The following is a 23,557-nucleotide window of genomic DNA, read 5'->3' as shown; positions in this document are numbered from 1 at the left end:
GTAAACCTCCCACAAAAGAAGAAAAAATTCCACGCGCCGCTATCTTTGTTTTAAATTTTCATCTTTTGATCTCGCGCTTCTTTCGCATGTTTCTCTCACGCAAGAGTGACCTGTTCCCCGCGCGAGGAAACTGGTACGACCCACCTTAAAGCGCTAGCAAATACAGTTGTGACCAATTTAGAATTGCCACTCTCGTAGACTAGGGAGGCTTAATTTTTGCATAATTCGGCTTCGTAAATTTGTCACAATTGAATCTCTTGAATTTCGCGAAAATCAACTCCCTGGGCTGCGTAGTCAGTGGTTTTACTTCAAATACAAGAAGGGGGCGGTCACTCAGCTTGGCGCACGAACTGGAAGGTTAATAACTGGACGGCTGGACGTTTTTTAGATTTGGTTTTGCGAGATGTCTTTTGAACGGTAACACTGACAAGGTTGTTAGTCTTCTGAGAGAAGCAGCTAGTTTACTCGGTGGAGATCGAGAGTCTGACGACACGGCTATTTCAACTGCAGGAAGAGTTGTTACAGGGACTGAAACAGTGGTGACGAACTCTGTATCCAGTTCGAGTCATGACCAAAACCGGGTCCTTGAAAATTTCAGGTCACTGTTTTCTGGCTACCGAACAACTAAACATGGTACCTCAACCTTTCCAAAAAGGTCAGAGTGGAAATCTTAAGGTGGCTCGTACCAGTTTCCTCGCGTGGGAAACAGGTTACTCTTGCGTGACGCGCGCGAGAGAAACGTGCGAAAGAAGCGCGAGATCAAAAGATGAAAATTCAAAACAAAGATGGCGGCGCGTGGAATTTTATCTACTTTTGTGAGAAGTTTACCTAAGAGCTTGTATTTGATGTGTTGAGCGTCCACTTTGAGTGCGGGAGATAGAAACTAAGATAACGAAGACGATTTTCGGAGAAGTAAAGGTTGCTTCACATTTAAAAGAAATATTCAACCGATATGAAATCTTGTGACGGCGAAAAAAGAAGAACTCAAGTGAAGGATAATCTACCTGAAGTGGAAGAAAACTTTGAAACTTCAAGGAAATAATATATATGATATAGCCAGAAGTCATGTGTAGGATTTTTAAGAGTGAGCTCGGGAGGCTGTCTTTGACGGCTGTTTAATGATTTTCTTAGCAGTAAACGTCTGTAAACATCAGATCGTAGGTGCTCGCGCGAGGGCACGCAATTGTCAGCGGTAGCTAAAACAGATCATGAGCAAATGTCAATCTTATAGAATCCAGATTTTTAAATGCGCGAGAACGCGCGTGGAAATTGCTAAACTCACGAAAGCTATTGCATGAAAACAAGTCCGGTGACCCCTTCTTTTTATTGTTCCAATATGATAATAACGTCGAAAGGAATCATCAGAAAAAAAACTAGAAAACTCGACGGAAGGAAATTTGCGATGTGTGAAAATTGCCCTTTTTGTAGATTTTCTGAAATTCCGCTCCGTAGAACTTTTTAAAAATCTTTGTGTATTTTCCTTTTCAAGTGCCAAAAGCAATCACTGAAAAAAATCAGGCGGTCACCGGGTTAGTTTTGGAATTATTTAAGCCACAAGCTAAAAAATGCGTCTGAATAAGCCTATGAAAGCGTTGCCATCGAAACTGCTAGTAACGAAATGACACTTATTTTTGCATAACCAATGACTATGTAATTCAACGCAGTAAAAGTGTTCAACTGGCCTTGGTCAGTCTTTCTGTTGTATTCTTTCAAAGTTACAAACCATCAAAAAGATGAAAACCGGTACGAGCCACTTTCAGACCCAATCTAATCGGAAAATTGCATAATCTAAGGTATCGCAGTCGTGGTTACCACTATCTAAAAATCTTACTACATCATTGAGGTGAAGACGGAGACATTCCCCGACTTCGCACGCGGAGGCCATGTTTTATGCTGAGTGACCGCCCCCTTCTTGTATTTGAAGTTGTTACGAGGATCGAATGATTTTTACTCAATCTGTCACGCAATCCCAGACTTTTCTAGAATTATCTATAATCTGAAATATTCCAGAAACTTCTTTCATGTGACTCAGCAGTTTCCAAAAATAGTACAACTAGTAATACGCTATAAATAGTAATAGAACATTCTAGATAACTAAAGTAAATGTATAAAAGCTGGCTTGTGAGAAGTACAAAAGAGATTTGCCCGAGGGCTTACCCTCGTGGCTTGCTGACTGAACTTTTGGAAGCTATGATATGACGAGGCTATGACCTTTTCACCTTGCGATATCCGGAGATAAGAAAGAGAAGAAAAAGACGATAGCCGAGAAGGGAAGAAGATAAAGAATACAAAGTTCACCATGAAGTCCTCCGGAAGAGTTTGTGTACACGGAAAGAAAGTCATGAATCAAGAAAGCCAAGCGCTGTGGTCTTCAGTCGGCGGATGTTGGAATTGGAATTTGATCAAGACGAAGGACACTTATACGGCATGAACGATTGTAAGCCTGCTTTATGAACTGCTTAACTTAATCTCTAACCTAAGTAAATTAGACAGTGTAAAACTAATTAAATAATAGTTAAAATGGGTAACTGCTTGTTGTTACATTTTTGTTGCGTGCCATATAGCGTCCTCGGGAGTCTATTTTAATATATGCTTTGTTAGCGGACATTTGTTGGTCATTCGTGCACGTAACAAAGTAAAACCGCTGACAACGCAGCCCAGGGAGTTGAATTTCGCGAAATTCAAGAGATTCAATTGTGACAAATTCACGAAGCCGAATTCTGCAAAAATTAAGCCTCCCTATTCTACGAGAGTGGCAGTTATAAATTGGTCACAACTGTATTTGTTAGCGCTTTAAGGTGTAGTTAATGTAATTGTACAAAATGTACTTGTAGAAAACTGCGGAATATGCCTTTCACGGAAAAGAGACGTCTACAGTGAGATGAAACGTGCTACAATAAACAGGAAAACAGTGCCATAAAATGAAAAGACAGTTATGGCGGGGATTACCCCTCATAGTAATCACACTGAGGTAGTGTGTCGAGGGAAAACGTCTTCGTTTGAAAGAAACACTATTCTAAGTGATCTTCCAGGAACTCTAAAAGTATTTTGATGACTCACTTATCCATTTCTTTTTAATAATATAACACTTTTTATTAAGTGTGGAGGCAACCAACTTGCATGTTTCGCCGAAAACAGAGATTTACCTGGATTTTAGCTTCAAAGGGCTAGCTTGTTTTCGCGGTATAAATATGCGACTTCTCAGTTTTCACGTACAATTCCTACAGTTTTAATAAATATATCGCTGTTGAGTTAAGTTTTGTACAGAGAAACCGAGAGATTCTCGCAAGGAATTGCTACAATTAAGAAATGAACACAGCGTTTTCGTTCCCAACGCGGCTATTTTTATACTGGAAAGAAATTTGATGGGGGAAGATTTTGATCACGTGCTAGGCAACCACTTCTGAGCCGTGAGCGCGCGTTACGCAATCAAGAAAAAAACGCTATAAATTGAAATTTTCGTCAAGCTTCATCTAAACACTTGATTACTCTTGGGCCTAAAGCTGACCTCTTCTTCTCAAAATCGTTATCAAAAATTTAGTCGGCGAATGCCCTGCCCGCTGGGTCCTTGCCCATCGGGCAAGGAAGGAGAGAAAGTTACTTTCCCGAAGGAAAAATCTACTTGTCCCGAACGACCGGACGGTGGTTTTTTCGAGCCCTGACCTAAGCTAAAAAATCTCTACATGTCCAATAACGCGTTTCAAGAGAAGTAAAAATCGAGAGCTATCGCGTTCTAGAACACGTGATGTCAGTTTTGCGCCAATTTCACCGTAAGCCGCTGAGCAGTTAGACGTACTATAAAGCATCACCGGTTACAATGTAGCATTATCGGGTTCGACATAGCAGCATATGGTACGATGAAACGGCATCACTGCTACGACGTAACATTACACCGGGTACTATATAGCATTATCGACTACGACATAACATTATCAGGTACGATGAGACGGCATCTCTGCTACGATACAACAACATACCGGATACGATGTAGCATTATCGGGCACGATATAGCAGCATGTGGTACGACATAATGGCATCGCCATTACGATAAGACAACATACCGGGTACGATATAGTACCTCCGACTGCATAACCATACAGTACGATATAATGCCTCACCGCACACGATCTAATGACAATTTTGTCCAGTATTCCCCTCCATACAAACCTATTGGTTTATTGCATCCCATGATGCTTAGAGTACTTTCGTGATAGCATGCATGACAGGGGGCACGTACGTACGTACCTACGTACGCTCGGTCAGTCACTTGAGAACCAAACGAAGAGATTGACCATATTCCATGGGTATGAGGCTCTGCTCCACGCGCGCTTCGCGCGCGTGGGAGCTCCGCTATAAACACTTTTCCTCACCAAACATTATCTCAAGTACGAGAATCATAACTCTAGATAATAACTTTCTGACTTCTAAAAGCAATTACTTTTTGTCCACGACAAATAAAAGAGGACGCCATGTTACTTGCCCCAGTCTCTTGTTTGATTCACTTGTGGCGTTCTGGGTATCCCCAGAGGTGATACCGAAAACTTTAGTGTTTTGGGTACGGGAATACCCAAAACTCGGGGATATCCAAAACACAATGACAACGCCAATTGAAAACTGCCCCGTAGCACCTGATGTACATTTTCCTGTACTGGAAAAACCAAACCGAATTTCTGATTCTGACCTGTTTACGGCCAGAACGATAAATAAACAATAATAGATGGAAGGAAAAAACTACTCACAGTATAAATTATGGGTGATAATTGACAGTTTTAATTTGTTGACAGTTTAAACTATTTGTTTTAATCTGCATCTTTGGATTGGCTTTCGATGGAATATAATTTACTTTACTAACGGGATAACTTTGGGTGGCCATGCATATTTCTCGCACAGAAATTTGAGGGAAAACACAGAAACAATTACTTGTGCACCAAAGGTAAGAAAGCGCTAAAATACTCATGTGAATCTGGAAAACAAAACAAATGGAAGGAAAAGGAAAGACTGAGACTTTTGGTACACATAGCATTTTGTAATTCTGGTGTTCTGCCGATTTACCATTTTACTTGCTGCAAAGATTGTGTTATCAGGTCAAGTTCAAAGTCTGCCTCGTTTCCAAGCCCAGTTCATCGATGTTGAGTGTTCGAGAACGTTTGTAAACTCAGAGAGAAAAGTCTTGCAGATTTTTTAAAATGTATAATAATAAAATTAATGAGTTCAGTTTTTGCATGATATTAATAATCATCCAACGTTATGTCTTTGTAACTCAGACCTTGATTTTGATAATTCCTAATATCATGCCCAACCTCATGCAATTGCTTACTAAACGCAAAGTAAAAGCATGAAATAGTATTTGCATCAGGGCAATAAAAGTTTTCATCCTTACCTTATTATATAGCCGCAGTTGAAAGCACGAACCAATATTTAGGTATTTGTATGCAGTTGCCAATAAAATTTTTCATCCATACCTCAATTTACCAAAAGTTGAAAACACACCAATTGTAAAGTCTTAATTTGCATGGGCAAGAAAGTTTTCCATCCATCCTTAATATTACCTGTAAGGTTTTGTAGGGATTTATTCAGGATATTGTGTTTGGGTTTGGCCTTACGGCCTCTTTCTGTTCACAGCTACCTAATACACCACGGGCAGCTTCTGATGGAAAGATTTTAATTATTAAAACACTTGATCGTAGAGAACATTCTGGTTTCAGTGGCCAATTGAATCACTGTAGATCAAAGTTGTTTGTTATAGAGGGATCTCAATTGAAATATCATGAATATTCTAGTGTACAATATGTGACCCTCCACGGGATTTTAGGGATTAAGGTGAAAGCAAGTACATGGTACGCTCGCAAGCTAAAACAAAATAACGAGTTTTTAACACGTTAGCTGCGTGTTAATTACTTGCCTCATGAACTTCGCAGCCATTGTCTTGCTTCGCACGGCAGAAACAGAGGAACGTGTTAAGATCTTGCTTGCAGTATAACACGGTGATCGTGCCCGGAATTTCATAACACGCCTCTTAAAGTTAATAATAATAATAATAATAATAATAATAATAAAGTAGTTATATAGCGCTAGTTTCCTCAAAGTTCAAAAGCGCTTAACAAGAGTGACACAATTGTAAAATTAGAAAAACGCTTTTTTAAAAAGAAGAGTTTTAAGTTTGTTTTTAAAAACGGACAATGAGGAGCTGTTCATGATATCGGATGGCAAAGTGTTCCAGAGTGTGGAGGCAGCTACAGAAAAAGATCTTGCACCGTATGTCTTCAAATTAAAATGAGGAATCACAAGGAGATTCTTAGATGATGAACGCAGTTGACGAGCTGGAACGTAAGGTGTGAGTATATCACGACTGTACGATGGTGCAAGATTGTTAAGAGCTTTGTACGTGATGAGTAGAATTTTAAACACGATGCCGCGGCGATAATGTATCGGAAGCCAGTGAAGATTTATTAGAATAGGCATAATGTGTTCATGTTTTCTTCAAAGAGAGATGAGACGAGCAGCGGCGTTCTGGACGTGCTGTAACCTTTTTACTTGGTAGTTCGGTAGTCGATCGGGTAATGAATTACAATAATCCAATTTTGAAGATACAAATGCATGAACTAGTATTTCAGTGGTGGTTGATGACAGTTACTTTCTTAAATAGCTGATATTACGGAGATGGTAAAAAGATGATTTGCAGATACTTGCAACATGATTATTGAAAAGAAAATGATTGTCAAAGGTAACCCCAATATTTCTAGCTTTCTGTGAGGGGTGGATGGTCTCACTGACAACGGAGATTTCTTGAACAGTTGGCATAGATAGATGTTTAGCAGAGATCACTAGTAATTCAGTCTTATCCTTGTTTAGTTTTAGGCGGTTAGCCATCATCCAGTGATCATTCTCATGTACACAACGCTCAATGTTAGACACAGCTAAATCCTTGTCACCGGGTATAGTTGGCTGAAAGGATAAATAAAGTTGCGAATCATCAGCATAAAAATGATAACCCAAGTTAAATCTCTTAACAATGTCAGAGAGCGGTGAAGTGTAGAGAAGGTACAAAATGGGTCCCAAAACAGAACACTGTGGAACAACACATTGAAGAACACGTTTCACGGAAGTTCTGCCATCTACAGACACATACTGCATGCGATCGGACAAATAAGATTGGAACCATAAAAATGGCTTCCCAGTAACTCCAAAGCGTTCATGTAGACGAGAAAGAAGAATATCGTAATCAACCGTATCAAAGGCAGCAGAGAGATCTAAAAGTAATAGAATTACTGTTCTACGGTTATCAATGGCTGTGAGGATGTCATTATGCACGCGAATGAGAGCAGTTTCTGTGCTATGATACTGCTTATAAGCTGACTGAAATGTCTCGTTCAACTTGTTTTTGTTAATATAGGTAATCAGTTGGTTAGCAACAGACTTTTCAATTGCTTTGCTCATAAAGGTAAGATTTGAAACGGGGCGATAGTTTGAAAACAGCGTATGATCAAGCGAAGGCTTCTTAAGAAGAGGGCGTAGCTTGGCAAATTTTAAATAAGCAGGCATTTGGCCAGATTGCAGTGACGTATTAATAATCTTGGAAATAAATGGCAGCAATGTGTCTAGAGCGTTACTTGTGTCAAAGCCTGGAGGTGGGTCTAGTTCACATGATTTGGAAGAAAGTTTCTTAACACATTCACGGACGTCATCGACGGTTACCATATTAAACTCATCAAACTTATAAGGACAGACCCAATTAACTTCTAGAACTGAGTGAATAGCAGCTGCAGCATCAAGGTCAACACGTATTTTAGTAATCTTATCAGAAAAAAACTCGACAGACGTATTTGCGAGCTCCGACGGCGAGTTGGATGGCGAATAAGATGCATCACACTTTCTGTGTAGTAGATTATCAATAGTCTTCAAAAGAAGTTTATAGTCCGACTGATTATCGTTGATTAGAGAAGCGTAATAAGATGTTTTCGAAAAACAAAGTCTGAGTTGTTGACGGTGCGGCATTGATCAATAAACAATTGGCGATCGGCTGGAAGTTTCGTCCTTCGCCATCGCCGTTCCAATCCGGCTTCTACGATGTTTTTTCAAACTACTTATTTCCTCAGAATACCAAGCTGCAGCAGGACGCAGAGTAACAGTCTTTGTCCCAAGAAGAGCATGAATGTCAAGTATAGAGCTTATAACGTCGTTGCACTGAGTAATTAGAGTATCAAGGCATGGAAGCGGCTCAGCAAAAAGACTCGGAAGATTAGAATTCAAGACATCAGAATCAAACTTATTAAAGTCTATTGAACGAAGCTTTCTAAAGCTAATCAGCTTCTTGTCAAACACTGGCTTTTTGAGCTACAGATGAAAGTGAAAGACAGCATGATCAGGAAAAATAAAGGGAGAATCACTAGATAAATCTCACAATTAGAAGCTGAGAACGTAAGTAAGACAGTAAGCTGGGTTGTACTTTTATAAGATAAAGTAGCGTGTCGAGGAACAAAGGCACTTTGCGTGTTAAAAAAATTAAAAACTAGCGTGTTATAGAAATAAAGCTCTACCGTTTTAGCCAGCTGAAAAATGGTAACGAACACGCTTTCCAAAATCAGTTGTTTTTCAGCGCATGTCTGCCCGGTGAGCGTGTCATGCCATTAGCGTGCGAGTGTGTTGAAGCCGGCGTGCCGTGTGCGTGCCTTCGCCCCATTTCCTAAAACCTCTTGGAGGGTCACATATATTATTACATCATGGTATCATTATCTAGTATTTCATTATCTAGTAAAGAGCTAAGGTAATTAACAGGACCACTTCTGTAGAAAGGTTTATTTCATGGACCTAGTAAATGTAACATGCCTCAGGTCTTTCAACCGACCAAATCCATTATTACTGTATCCACATTTTTATGGTTATAACTTTTATATTATGTTATTAAGTGAACCTTTTTTTCTTTGTTCACTTAAATCAAGGTAATTCTGGATTCCTACCATTGAAATGGAAAAATCTTTCCTGGATTACCTGTTTCAGCCATCACATGATGTGCTTGAAAGGAAAAGACGCAAGGCACTCTGCAAAATAACACGTCAAGATGGAGCTGTCAGCTGGGGGTGTTTAATTTATGAGCCTAAGGTCCAAAACCCTGATTGGAGTGAGTACTTTATCATAACAAGTTGCAAACTTATTTCCAAAGAGAACTTTGATGCTGAGAAATATCAAGTAGAGTTTACCAAACCAAATTCAAAATCAAAATTTTTTCAACTGTGGAGTATCATCAAGAAAACTCCATTTCATGTTACTTCTGGATTGGTTGTAATTTTTGTTGATTCAGAGTCTTCTGTGATAAATCATGACCGATTTAGACACAAGCATTGTAATGTCTTAAAGGATCTTGAACCTAAGATAGTTCTAAAGGAAAGCAAACCCCTGTTCTGTTATATTGAAAGTAATCGAGACAAATACATTTATGGAAAACTTGTCCCCGAAAATGATGGTAGTCACCCACCCAGCCCTGCAGAGTTTTGCTCAACTGTCTTGCTAGAAGAGGGTGAGAGGAACACTAAAACAGTTGGAATTCTTAACTTTGAGGTCAATAAGCAGCAGCTTATATTTGATCCAGTTTGGTTCAAGAAATCAAGAGTAGAAGACATCTTAGGCGAGTTGAATTGTACTGCACAACGATCATTTCTAGCCCAGACACAAGGGAATTGTGAAGAATAAAAAGAGAAGAATCATTTACCAGGTGATGTATGAGATGAGAGCAAAGTAATGGGAAGGGTTCAGGGGGCATAGCAAATGCGTGTGTACCTCTCTTGTTCATTCTTAATGTCATAGTTTTGCATTGGTCGAACTTTTACAGAGATTATTCAAGATAAATACTCAATGTTTTAGATATGTGGTTAACGACCTCAAAGATATATTGCAACAGTGGCATCCCGGCCATCAGAAAGGGAATTACAAATCTTGACTCTGTCAATAATTTTCAATAGTTTACCTGAAAAACCAACCATCCAAAAAGAAGGTGAAGTCGATGTGGAGTTTACTCTGACTTGGTTAGCACCAAATACGAACTACATTGATGTCAGCCCTAATTACCGTCTGGAATGGAGGATGAATCTCAGGAGGGGATCAGCAAACTTTTCCATCAAGGAAACACTGATAAAACTCACTTCAAAAGTACCAATCTTGAGTATAACTCAGAGAATGAAGTGAAACTCTTTTCCTTCAATAGCTTTAACCACCTCCCGGTTAGCTCAATGGATAGAGCGCTGGACTGTTGTGCAGGAGGTCGATGGTTCGAGCCCTGGCCGGACCAACACTCAAGGTCTTAAAATAATTGAGAAGAATATGCTACCTTTCTATAACATCAAGAAATGGTTAGATATTCTAGTCTTCTCGGATAGGAACGAATAAATTGAGGTCCCGTCTCCTGCAGGGTTAGGGGTAGGAGACGTTAATTTCCCATGCACGAGATTACTGTGTGATGGATGTCCTCCCCTGGGGCGGGATGGGTGGGTTTGTTGGAGCTGAAACCTCGTAGGGGACCCATGTCCTATTGTTTCTGCTCCAGTACTTGGTACAAATCCTCAAAGAAAAAATAAAATAAATAAATAAACATGGAGAAAGTGAGCCAGAGATCTTAACATTTAAGACAAAGACTGGTGTGTACCTAATTATTTTTATTTGCCGCTTAATTTCAGAACTTTTTGTATATTGCAACACATGGATGCTTTCTAAAGGAAAACCTGTAATATGTCTGAAAAAATACCAACTTTTAAATGGGCTTTTGCAAAAGCAACCTTAAATGGTAAACATTTTCAATAAAGGAGAGAGGGCATCTTGATTGGCAGCAAAAAAGAAACTTACTAGCTATGTGATTCTGGAACCCTCAGGATTAGCTCTTCAACCCCTAAAGGTGACTAGCATTAAAATTATCCTTACAATATCATCCCTAAATGACACAAGAGTTAGGGTTCGATGATCACAAGCTATAGAAGCTTTCGATTCTTAAACAAATTCTTGCTATTTGCATCTTTAAGGAAGTGTATAAAGAACCGTATAGAGAATATGTATAATGATGTTAGGGTATAAAGGTTAATATCATTTGTAAAAAGGAAATGACAATTCCTATACATTTGTTTTCTTTTTCTTTTTTTCGATGACCGCTGATTAAAACTACCTTCAAGTTAATTAGGCGAATACTCTCAGACTTTAAACTTTCTCTACAAATTTGAATGTAACTGAGCCATGAAAATAACGGAAATGATTTACAAAGTAAATCCCATTGTATCAATATTTTTTCTGCTAATCGAAACAGATTAACAAGTATTCATGTTTTAAATAAAAAAAATTATTTCGATAATATTTTCTATTTTATATAATTTTTCAGAAAAAAAAAAATTAAAAAATCACATTTCAATAGGTTTACCTGGCAAAGCAACCATTGAAAATGCAGACAGGGAAATTGACAAGGAAATTATTTTGACCTGGTCATCAGCAGCTGTAGTGATTTCACCTCAAAGTATCGTTTGGAGTGGAGAAAGAAACTGATTATAGGGTCCACAGAAATGCTTCAACAACTGTAACGTTTACGTTTACGGCGTGGGGTGTTTAATTTTCAGTGCTGTCTGGTTCGACTTAATGAAAAAAGAGTATATCCCTACTTTTGTAACATCGACATAACGCCCTCTCACTTTGAATAAAATTCTAAACGATTTCTTCTCTATTGGACGAGGGTTTAAAAGTCTGGAATTAACTAACTCGGAGTATATCCTCCGATATTCCCCAGAAAAAGCTAAGGCATGTTCGTGATGCATTTAGAGCAGTCGCACGCGAACAAAAAATATTTGGTGTATCATGGCTGTTAAAAATTATTGTGAGCAATGCCGCCGCTTTGGTTTCGATTGAGCATGATGCCGCCGGCGTAGCCAATGCCAAAAACAACAATCTATCAGGTGGTTATCTTGGTTTACAAAGTATGACTATTGACCATGAAAAGTCATCGAAAATTCAAGATGCGGAATTAAATGAAAAGGAATCAAACACACCAAAAACGGATATGAAACTTTTACCAGCCATGCCGACAATGTCGAAGGCAGCATTTATTCTTGTTTGGGTAGGTCCTGCGCAAAACTATTTGATAGAATCAATTCTCGATCTGCAAACTGACTTAATTTCCTTTAACACCAAAGATCTGATCGTTAATTCTCCCCCCCCCCCCCTAGCTGCCACCTAATTTCCTTGGAAAATAGTTATAAGAGTTTGGTGCAAGATCAGATGACAATTTCTACCTGATAAGTCATCAGGTAGAAATTGTCACCCATCCAGTCTCCATAAGCGTGTTTTTTGACGAGTTCGTGGCCTATCTGGAATCCACTGGCGATTTTAATATCCATGTGAATGTTCCCAATGATTCAGACGCCGCTCGTTTCCTGGAACTGCTGACCTCGATGGGCCTCGAGCAGCACGTCGACAAGCCTACGCACATTTCTGGACATACGCTGGATCTGATTATAACTGGATGCTCGGACTCTTTGCTCTATGCTAAGCCTATAGCTGATTATTTGTTCTCTGATCATATTACTCTTCTATGCGATCTTGAGTTGGGAAAACCCCCCCCCGAAAGTAAAACAAGTGTGTAACAGAAAAATCAAGGACATTGACAGGGAAAAGCTACAGGTTGATCTATTGTCTTCCGAGCTCTGCCAAAACACTACGGATACCCTTGATGAACTCGTTAACAGCTATAACACGACCCTAGCTCATGCTCTTGATCGGCATGCACCATTGCGTTCAAAAGTGATACGCTCTAGGCCATTAGTTCCCTGGTTCAACGAGGAAATCAAGGCAGTAAGGCGGGAGAAACGGAAGGCTGAGAAGAAGTGGCGACGAACTGGCTCTGGGGAGAATATGCTGGCGTACAAAGCAAAAAAAAACAATGCGAATGCTTTGATGAATGAAACTCGACGCAAATTCTATCATAACTTCATCCAGGATAATAGCAGCAGTCAGCGTCACCTATTTTTGGCAGCGAGGTAGCTACTCAACCAGGGGGATAACAGGGCGGTGTATCCACCCGTGGACGATAACATTAACTTGGCAAATCAACTGGGAACTTTCTTTATTCAGAAAATTGAGACCATCGGTTCAATCTCGACAATATGGCGCAAGGGCTACCAGCACTCCCCGACGACTACGCCCCAGAACCATCTCCCCCCCTTAGCAAATTTAGCCCCCTTATGGAAGAGAAGGTTCGCAAGCTCATCAATAGCATTACAAATAAAAGCTGCAATCTTGACCCTATGCCAACATCCCTAGTGATAGATTGCATTGACGTGCTTCTACCGATCATAACGAAAATGATCAATTTATCACTTGAGTCTGGGCTATTCGCTGATGACTGGAAGTGTGCGCTCGTTCTTCCTCTGCTGAAGAAGTCTGGGCTAGACCTTCTATACAAAAATTACAGACCTGTCAGCAACCTGCAGTATGTTTCAAAGCTGACTAAAAGGATGGTGTACGAGCAGATACACACCCATATGATGACTCATTCACTATATCCTGAGTTTCAGTCTGCATATCGTGAAAATCATAGTACGGAGACGGCTCTTGTTAGAGTCACGAACGATATCCTCATGAAAATGAACACTCAAGAAGTCACCTTGCTGGTCATGCTCGATCTCAGCGCCGCTTTCGATACGGTTATCATAACATCCTCCTTACTCGTTTGAATGAGGAGCTTGGGATATGCGGATTGGCGTTGGAATGGTTCAGGTCGTATCTGGCGAAAAGAGGCCAGCGAGTCTCCATAGATGGATCTCTTTCAGAGCGCTTTAGCCTGGAGTGTGGTGTCCCACAACGGTCATGTCTGGGCTCCCTGCTGTTTCTAATCTATGCATCCAAGCTATTCAGAGTGGTTGAAGATCAACTTCCACACGTGCATTGCTATGCCGACGACACAGATTTATCTGAGTTTCAAACCTATCAGTAACACATCCCAGGAAGATGCAATCCGTGCGATGGAATGTTGTATCGAGAAGATCAGGCGCTGGCTGATCCATGATAGACTCCTTCTTAATGACGACAAGACTGAGTTTATTATTATTGGAACACGCCAGCAACTTAACAGATTACAGGCTATGAATATTAAAGTAGGTGGTCCAGAGATAAAATCTAGCCACCAAGTTAAGAACCTTGTGAGCTGGCTTGATCCAAACCTAAATATGCGCCACCATATTACTAATGTATGTAAGGCGGGTTTTTTCTACTTGCATAATATTAGACGCATTAAGAAGTATTTATCGAGAGACAGCTTACGCACTTTGGTACACGCATTCATCACGAGTAGGTTAGATTACTGTAATGCTTTATTGTATGGCCTTCCCAAAGAGCAAATAGCTAAGTTACAACACGTGCAAAATGCTGCCGCCAGACTAATTATGGATATCGGGAAGTATTCTCACATTACTCCAGTACTCTATGAGTTACACTGGTTACCAGTACTAGCGCGTATACACTTTAAGATCCTATTATTAACTTTTAAAGCCATCCATGGCCTCGCACCCGCATATATTAGCAATCTTTTAGTTATCAAGCGAAAGTCCTCGTACAATCTTAAGTCTAACTCAGACATTTTATTAGAGCCACCTAGAGGCAAAATGATGGCAACCCTGTGTAAACGTGCATTTCAGGCAGCTGCACCGCATCTATGGAATGAGCTTCCATTGCAACTACGCAATATTCGATCTCTAGAAATTTTTAAGAATTCAATTAAGACTTTTCTTTTTAGGCAAACCTTTTAATTGTAGATAAATTATGAATCCTATATAGCTAATTTAACTGTAATATGTAATTATTATTTATTTATCAATTTATTTTTTAATTAGATGAGATTTTAAGATTTAGAGATATCAGTTGTAAAGCGCTATTGATCTGTTATTGTAAGTAGCGCTATATAAGAAATAAATTATTATTATTATTATTATTATTATTATAAGTCTGAGTATTCTTGTTACTTTTTTGCTGGATCATGTATGGATATCATGGGGAGAAGTTACATGTTAATCAATTTTAGTAGTTAAGGGATTAACCCTCTAACTCTCATCAATGACCAAGACAGATATTCTCCTTTCAATGGCAGCAGTACAATGTCGAGCAGACAAGTGAGGAGAATAAAGGTAAATATTAGTTGATACAATAATTCTCCAAACTTACATCATAAAAATTGTATGACAAATAGGAAGGAGAATTGCTAAGAAGATCTAATGGGAGTGAAAGGGTTTACCATGTTACACAAGCGGATGGATTATTTTACTTGGATTAATTTAGCTGTAATGACTACGATAAGAAATGAAATGAATTAGTCAGGGAGCTTGAGTTTGCAAAGTCCCAGAACCGCCGGTATGAAGAAGAGCTTTGAATTGTTAAAGAGGGGATTAATGTCTTGTCACCCCTCAACTCCTTCTAACAAAGGAATTATGAAAGGAGATATCGGGGGCGTATGATATGGATATAGTTAAATTGATTATTTTCATTTACCGGCTAACTGTTAGCAAAACCTAATAAAATGCCGAGGTAACCCTGCGATGGACTGGCATCCGATCCAGGGGGGGGGGGGGGTTAGATTATTTCTAGTCGCTTTACGCTGTGGAAACCGGGAGGAGCTCCGGCTAAGTGGGCCACTAGGCCCACCCTGTACTAGGCCCGAGTACAGTTTTTTAATTTTTTTTTTATGAGGGATGAGCTAAATTCAATCTTGAAACAGGAAAAATCCTCCTACCTCCCACCCCCATAAATAATGACCGGTCCCTTAGCAACCAAGCTGCTGTGATACAACATAATCAGACACCACAATTATACGATACAAACTTAATTTGTTGTGGGCTGTTGGAGTAATCTGTAGTGTTTGTCCTTATTTGAAAAATGCCTCAACTATGATATAATCTTTATTCTATTGGTTAGTACACCCTTGACCTCAATCACGGGATGATCCATGGCTATCATTCAATGTAAATAAGTTCATAATTATTCTAATAGAGCAGTTGTGCAAAGCACTTGGTCTGGTTCACGCTTCAGGTTCAGTGTTTCAAGTCTACAATGAAGCTCAACTTTACTCTGGAACTTTCTTAAAACTTATAGGTGTTCGAATACGCAAAGAAAAACAGGCGGCCTCCGTTTGCTTATGGAATGTGTTAATTGTAACAATTTCGCCATGGGAAATGGATGAGAATTTGAAACGAGAGTAGAAATAAAAACCAATTGATTTCGTGATCGAACACAGTGCTAACTTGGAAAATGTGCTCGGAATTCCCGATTTAACCACGGGGTGTCTATTTAGATTATGTTGTTACGTAAATGACGATGCTGCGATTTTCACAAAGTTCAGCCTGGTTTTTCTGTTCGGAAATGAAAAGCCCCAAACTAATTTTTGCATCCTCGTAAACAACATCATTTCCACTTATCATGAGCTAAACCTGAACCGATTCTGAGTTATACCGCATGGTGAAAATGATAATTGAAAATTTGCTGCAAAATCCGATATTTGGATTTTGAAGCATTGGGGAAATTTGAAAGCGTCCCGTGAGCTCAAATTTAATGAAATGCTCCCGTTTTAAACTAAAGCCCTGCCTTAATCCCTCGTATACACTGTCAAATTGCTAGAGCTTGCTTTCTTCTGCGCTTTTCAAGAGCAGAGTTCATTTACCTCTACTCGGGGCACTGATTTCCGCCATTTTACGGCTACCGTCGCTCGTTTCAGTTTTCGTGAGTTTTCTAGGATAAAGAAGCAAGTCCGGAAAAGAAAACCTTGCTATGCTTCCAAATTCACAATGAGGCATCTCTGACTGAAATATGAGGATAGTCATTTTTCGGTCGATGTGCCACCTCTCACGCGGTCTTGAAAAAAAGTCGCTCTTAATACCCTTATTCGCTTCATGCTAAGGAAACCGCGATAAACTCCGGCTGAATGGGCCACTAGGTTCGAGTACAGCTTTTTTTTAGGGGGGGGGGGTCAGGTAAATCTAAGTTTGAAACAACCAAAATCCTCCCATCCCCCCCCCCCCTTTGTCCCCTCAGGCAGTAAATACTGACTGCCGGTCCCTACCAAGCCACTCTCGTACAACATACTTAGACAGCACAATATGCGATACAAACACATATTTTTGTAGTCGATATGGAGTAATCATTATGATAATAATGATTTTAAAACATCCAAACTCGTTCCCAGGGCCTTTTCCCTTAGTTGAGGAAAGGCTCTGGGAACGAAGTTGTAAAACAACGACAGGCCAATCATCAACAACACTGTACCACAATTTTTATATCTTGGTATTCAATTCAATGTTTGCATTTTATACTGAAGCTCGTACTGACATGAGTTTTTTTTTCTGTTCCACGCACTTATCTTAACACCTTACATCCCGACATCAGGCTTTATATTCCCTATACTTTCCTTTAAATATTTCCTATGAAACTGACAAGGAGAATTTAGTTTAAAATGCGATCATTTCCATTATTCCCATAAGCAGTGATGCCTTGGAGAGAAATTAGATCTTAGTCACCCTCAGGGATTTAAGAAAGAGCTAACGAATGTGTGCCCTGAGGCAGAGTGCGCACTCCGATTGCATTGCATTGTGGTAGCATTACTTTCAATATGGCGGTAAAAGGTAAAATCGGCAGATTTTGACTGAGCATTCTGTAAAATTAGGCCGTTTCTTTTTCTCTCACTATAGGCAAATATAATTTGATATATACTGAATGTGTAGAAGTATTTTTTGTACGTATTTGTCGCCTATTCTATCGTTCTCAAGGACAATCGCAAGCACTGTTTTTTAGAATGTAATTTGAGACTGGTTTTCGAGAATGTCAAATTCGTTGTACGTCGTAGTTTGAAACCTTTCAAATATTTGTATGGCCACTTTGATCCTTCTCCAACGGCTCTGACCAAATGCGCTCAAACGTGCTCCAACTGTATAAATGTTTTATACATTTAAGTGATAGTGTTTTATGGAGCGAAAAGACCCATTGCTGCGTTTAGTGTGTTGCGTTACATAGCGTTTGTACTATTTCGTGTCGTAAATCTACTTTCGAAAGTGAAGGAAAATTAACTAATCGCGAGTGTTGTGTGGTAAATTTTCTATCTTTATCAGTGGATGAAGGACAGTTTAATCAGAGCAATGAAAAGAGTCACTTACATTTACATTTACACTTACATGTTATTAGGTCGGTAAAATCATCAAGATATCATGCATACCAACCGTAAAAATAAAGAAAATAAGTAAATGAATAAAAGCAATTATGTTGATGTTCAAAATAAAAGTTAAATTACGAAAACTATATGAGCTGTGTACACCTATCATTTTAGAAGGTTGATAACCTATTTTAAAAATTTCTAAGGAAGTTGACGAAACAATGGTCTCAGGGAGGCCATTCCAGTCTGTTACAGTTCTTGGAAAAAGGAAAAATTAAAAACGTCTTTACTTGCATATGGCACGCGAAAGTCAAATTGATGGCTTGCCCTTGTGCAACTCTCGGAGTGCGGTACTAAATATTCTCGATTATCAATATCAACAAGACCACGAGTTAGCTTATACATAAGTACTTTGAAACGAGACTGCCTTCTCGTTTCCAATGTGGTGCATCCTAAATCTTCGATCATGTCAGTAACACTAGCATATCTATGATAATTCTGCGAGCAAAACCGTGCTGCTTTACGTTGAACCCTTTCCAGGGCACTGACGTCTTTCTTTGAAAACGGATCCCAAGCCGCACTCGCGTATTCCAGCTTCGGCCGTACTAGGAACGTATAGTGCAATTACTTTTACATTCTTTGGGCAATTCCAAAGGCTGCGTTGGATTGAACCCAGCGACTTGTTTGCTTTAGCTGTTATCGTGGAAACGTAGTCTGACCACTAAAGCTTGTTACTGATAGTAACCCCAAGATATGGGAAGCTATCCACCTGTTCCAATTCTACACCACAGAGGACGTATTTTCTCTGGGCTGGGTTGATCTTATGTGAGATGGTAACAATTTTACATTTCGAAGGATTAAACTCAATTTGCCAATAGTGTTGCCAGGATTCTAGTCTGTGTAGGTCAGATTGAAGAAGGTCACAGTCTGTATCGCTGGCGATAATGCCATAGAGTAGAGCATCGTCCGCAAAGAGCCTAACTGTTGATTTCACGTTGTCTGGTAAGTCGTTTATATGTAATAAAAGGAGCAGCAGGCTAAGGACTGTACCTTGGGGTACGCCAGAAGTCACTGGGCCTTGACTTGATGTTTGGCCTTCGCAGACAACTGATTGAAAACATTGTGTACGAAATGACTCCAACCAGATTAGAAGCGGGGCCTGGACTCCATAGTGGTGCAGTTTCCTTAGGACACGCCTATGAAGGACCTTGTCAAAAGCCTTGGCAAGGTCTAAGACGATCGCGTGGATCGGTGAGCTTTGAATAGCCTTTGCCATGTCATGTAGGGTGAGAATTAGCTGCATCTCTGTAAATCTCTTTGTTCTAAAACCATGTTGACAGTCAGTTAAGATGTTATGATCGTTTAGATGTTTCATAATCATGAAAGCTGTGGACGATATGCTCGAGGATCTTCGAAGCAACACAATTAAGGGATATCGCCTATAGATTTCTTTGCCTTTAATTTTTAAAAACTGCGCACGCATTTGCCTCTCTCCACCTACGGGGAACAGTACCACTGTCTATCGAGTCTTGAAAGATGTCAGTCAAAATTGGAGTAGTGTCTACAGCAAAAAGTTTTGAGAAACCAGAGTGGAATCTGGTCAGGACCACAGGCTTTCAGTGTTAGGGTTTAGTGAAGACACAAGTTTTAAGACTCCTTGCTCTGAGATAATCAAAGGACCCAAGCCAGGTGTGGGATCAGACCCCATTTCTGGAATGCTCTCAAGGTCTTCTTTAGTAAACACACTTGAAAATTGGCTGTTTAGGATTTCTGCAACCCCCCCCCCCTCCCGCGGATTTTCATGGTTAAGTCGTTTTACGTAGTACCAAAAACGCTTTTGGGTTTTCTTTGATTGCATCACCAAGATGCTCTTCCCTTGCAGACTTAAGATTTCTATGGACACGTTTCCTGGCAGCAAAAAACTAATTCCAGTGATCCTCAGACCATGTTTTCTTTACCTTGTTATATAGTCTTGGTTTCGCCCTGGATTGAACCATGGTAAGTTGTACCTCGAACTCTTCATCTTCTGCAGGATACAAGAGTCCATTATGCTGCGAACACTGTTTTCAAAGTTATTCCATTTTGCGTCTCGCGAGTTTTCATCATATTGGGTGCTGAGTTTGGTGGCAATATCTTTTAATTCCAATTTAATGCGCTGATTGTCAGATCGCTTCCTGATGTACACTTTGCGTTTAACTTAACGTTTTTTGTGGCAGGGTGACTTGAGTTTAAACGGCACTATGTCGTGATTGCAGGTCTAAGGTATTACTTGAGTTTCCCTGACGCCTGAACGGGTCTTTTACAAAACTGCTTTAAATCATATTCTTGGGTCAACTTAATCCATGAAAACGTTTACCTTTCGTGAGGCGACACCCCAGAAAGCTAGAGAGCAAAAGACAATCGACTGTTGAAAGGTGTTGATAGGCCTGTACGCGCCCACATACGTCGCCCACCATTCGCTAGCACTTTTAAATATTCTACCCTCAAAGTTTAGCTCTTATAAGGATAACTCTTGATGAATTTCCTTTGCGATGTGATAATAAGAGTAGGTTTTGAGGTGTCATTTCCTCGTCTGTAGGTTCTTGAGGTTTGGCAAAGTCGGATGAGATTGTGCTACAAAAGGCAATATTTTCTTCTGTGTGCGCGCTATTTTCTTTGTTTTAAAGTATACTTTTCTCCAGTGGAAATAGCTCCAGAGATACGTTTCTCAAAACCCTCATCTAGGTTTCCTCTACTCTCGAAGGGTATTTTGAAACTCTGTACGTCTTTACTAAACGTAGAGCGAGACAAGTTCGTTCTTCGAAGGCGTGGGGCTTCTTCTTTTACAAATTCCGTATTTGCCCCTAGTGGAAAAAGTTCGTGTGTTATGAGGTCCCTATCTCTTTAATATGCGTTTGCATGTCATTGGTACTTCTCTGTTAAATAACTCGCGTTTAGGAATATGATGTCTGACTTTAAAATTGTTCATGCGGCCATCGGTTGCGAGTGTAACTGTTGCCATTTGTGTCGAGATTCTTAGGCAGATTGAGAACGAACTCGTCACTGAGGAATGACGGGAGTCGCGCTGGTCCGTCAAACGTTTTAACTTTCGAAGGAACGGCAACAGACAGTGAATCCCCATTACAGTCCACGTATATTCACGCTATCTCGCTGCCACCAAAGAAGTTAACTCCAAAGCGTCAAGATGCAAATAATTAACTCAAACTTTGGTTTACAACCATGATGCAACGCAATCAAAGTGTGCACGGGAGTCATATCTCCCAGTCTCTCCTTCACATTTTCTTCTCTCTGTCTCTTCCAAAACAAAAGCACAATATTTCGCCCATCCGTCATTTTGTTTACACTTTACATGTTGTGGCTATCTGATGTTGTAACATTTTACTGACACGAACACGAGGCTGAGCATGAACATGAGGCTGCGTTGTTGTCAACTCCTGCTGTTCAGTGTGAACGAGTTAATCAGTTAACCAGGGTTTATTAAACAGGGTTTCATTAAACTTTGTTTAATTAGACATGTTTTATTAGTGTGAACGGGGTATAGGACTGCTAACTAGTCTGTTTGCTAAGTGTGAACATGGCTGTTGTTGGAGTCGGCTATGGTTGATCTCTACGTTGTGAGACCTATAAAACGTTTCTGGGCAGTTGATTCTTGTCAAGGTAAAGTAATTCATGAATCATTCATTTTCCAGCTTGACTCCTGTAACTACAAGCGAGGAAATTTGTGCTTTTAAACAAAATCGTATAAACCCGTGGCTTAGTGCTTCGGTCAGCACTTCCTGTATGTTGGAGACGTGTTCGTATAATTTGTGGCTCTGAGTTATAGACTTGATATCTCTTTATTTTTCAACGTTGATTCACTGGTTATATTCCGTTTTAAAGAATTCAATCGGCCACATTCCAGTGCTGGAAAATTATCGAAAATTTCGCGTGTGTCATCAAATAGTGATATTCTAAGCTTTTGCTGAATGACGTTTGGTATCTTACCATTTTAGATTTACAATCATAACAGCTTTGTTACAGTTTGTATTTTTTAATCTCACCTATAATAACTAGATGCATTTGCTCCTAGGAGGCATGTCTTCATGGCTTCTGTCACTCCAGAAAATCCTTCTACCAAAGAAACCTCGAATTATGCTAAGTTGTGTCGCCTCCTTGTCGATGTTGGATCATGTGTAGTAAGGGAGATCTTTGACAGGGTCTGTCCACCAGGAAACCTTCACACTGTTCTGACTAATCCCAGAAATCATGCAAAATTGCAAACCCTGAGAAAGAAGAGAGTCCTGGTTACCTCCCAGTGGTGCAAACTTTATCCTGCTTTCAAATCTTCAGTTTCCTCAAGGGATTTTGACACTTACCTACTGGTGCTTCTTCTGAGGAATATCTGGGGTCTGACTCTCCCTGCCTCTGGCCAGGATGACCTTCCTCTGGTAACAGACACCACTCCAGCAGCTGATATCACTCGTATCAAGATCCTCAGAGACAGAGTTTATAACAGCCATGTTACCAGTGCTTCAGTTGATGATCCAACTTTCAGTTTCTACTGGAATGATATCCGAGACACCTTTCAGCGTATTGGAGGGGTCCGCTATCAGGATACTATCAATGAACTTAAAATTGATTGTATGGATGCCGATCTTGAGGAAGGCTATCAAGAGCTTTTAAAAGAGTGGTTGAAGGATGAAGAGTGCATCAAGGATGAAGAGTTCATCACAGACAAGTCACATGAAGATGAAGAGGTAAAAAAGGCCAGAAAGGAAGATGACCTGGAGGATTCCATCGATATTTCTGAACAAAGTTCAGGGTAGGAAGGTTTGTTTGATTTACTTCTGTTGATTTTAAGTTTTTATGATAATGTCAGATATAGTGGATTGTGAAATAAAAAGAATTTCTCTCAAAATTTCTGTTTGAGAAGTCATAGTAACAAGTCATGTTCATGTAACTAAAGTTTTATGCTTTTTTTTTTGATGATATGATATTATATTATTTTGTCAAAAATTTCATAGTAAAGATATAAAAATCACTCGAAGATGAAATGGTTAAAAAGGCCAGGAAGGAAGGTGACCTGAAAGGTTGCACTGACATATCTGAACACAAATCAGGAATGGAATGTTTGGGTGATTTTTCCTCTGATTTGAGTTTTAAATGTTCTTTTTCATGTTAAAAATGGTAGATATATGGGGTTGTGAAATGAAAGCAATTTGCTTCAAAATTTCTGTTTGAAACTCAAAGTTACATGGAAGTTAACAATTGGTTCATGCATCAGCATGTGTACATGGAGAATTGAAGCACATAGGAAGTTTGGAGAGCAGGAAAGATGTGAAAGAGTTGCTCGGGGCACAGCAGAGAGCAACTCTAGCTCTTTAAGTGCTCTCCAAACTCCTCAAGTGCTTCAAGTCTTGATGAACA

General features: G+C 39.8%; 2 protein-coding genes across 2 annotated transcripts in view; both read left to right on the top strand.

Annotated features, from left to right (window-relative positions):
- LOC148726453 (uncharacterized) overlaps window positions 1–23,557 on the top strand; it is a 344,348-nt gene that overhangs the window by 285,920 nt on the left and 34,871 nt on the right. The gene's annotated exons all lie outside the window — the stretch shown is intronic.
- On the top strand, window positions 21,713–23,059 carry LOC148726458 (E3 ubiquitin-protein ligase DZIP3-like). Its single transcript, XM_088727418.1, has 2 exons — window positions 21,713–21,808; window positions 22,221–23,059. The coding sequence occupies exon 2, from the start codon at window positions 22,234–22,236 to the stop codon at window positions 22,954–22,956; it is 723 nt and encodes a 240-aa protein (XP_088583544.1). The 5' UTR covers window positions 21,713–21,808; window positions 22,221–22,233; the 3' UTR covers window positions 22,957–23,059.

This window comes from Stylophora pistillata, chromosome 7, assembly GCF_964205215.1.
Source record: "Stylophora pistillata chromosome 7, jaStyPist1.2, whole genome shotgun sequence".
Taxonomy (NCBI): Eukaryota; Metazoa; Cnidaria; class Anthozoa; order Scleractinia; family Pocilloporidae; genus Stylophora; species Stylophora pistillata.
The sequence above is the reverse complement of the archived record's forward strand: the minus strand, read 5'-3'. Positions and strand labels throughout refer to the sequence as shown.

What these genes read in the sequence shown, in the direction of transcription:
- LOC148726458 (XM_088727418.1), top strand. Translation starts at nt 22,234, where the DNA reads ATGGCTTCTGTCACTCCAGAAAATCCTTCTACCAAAGAAACCTCGAAT.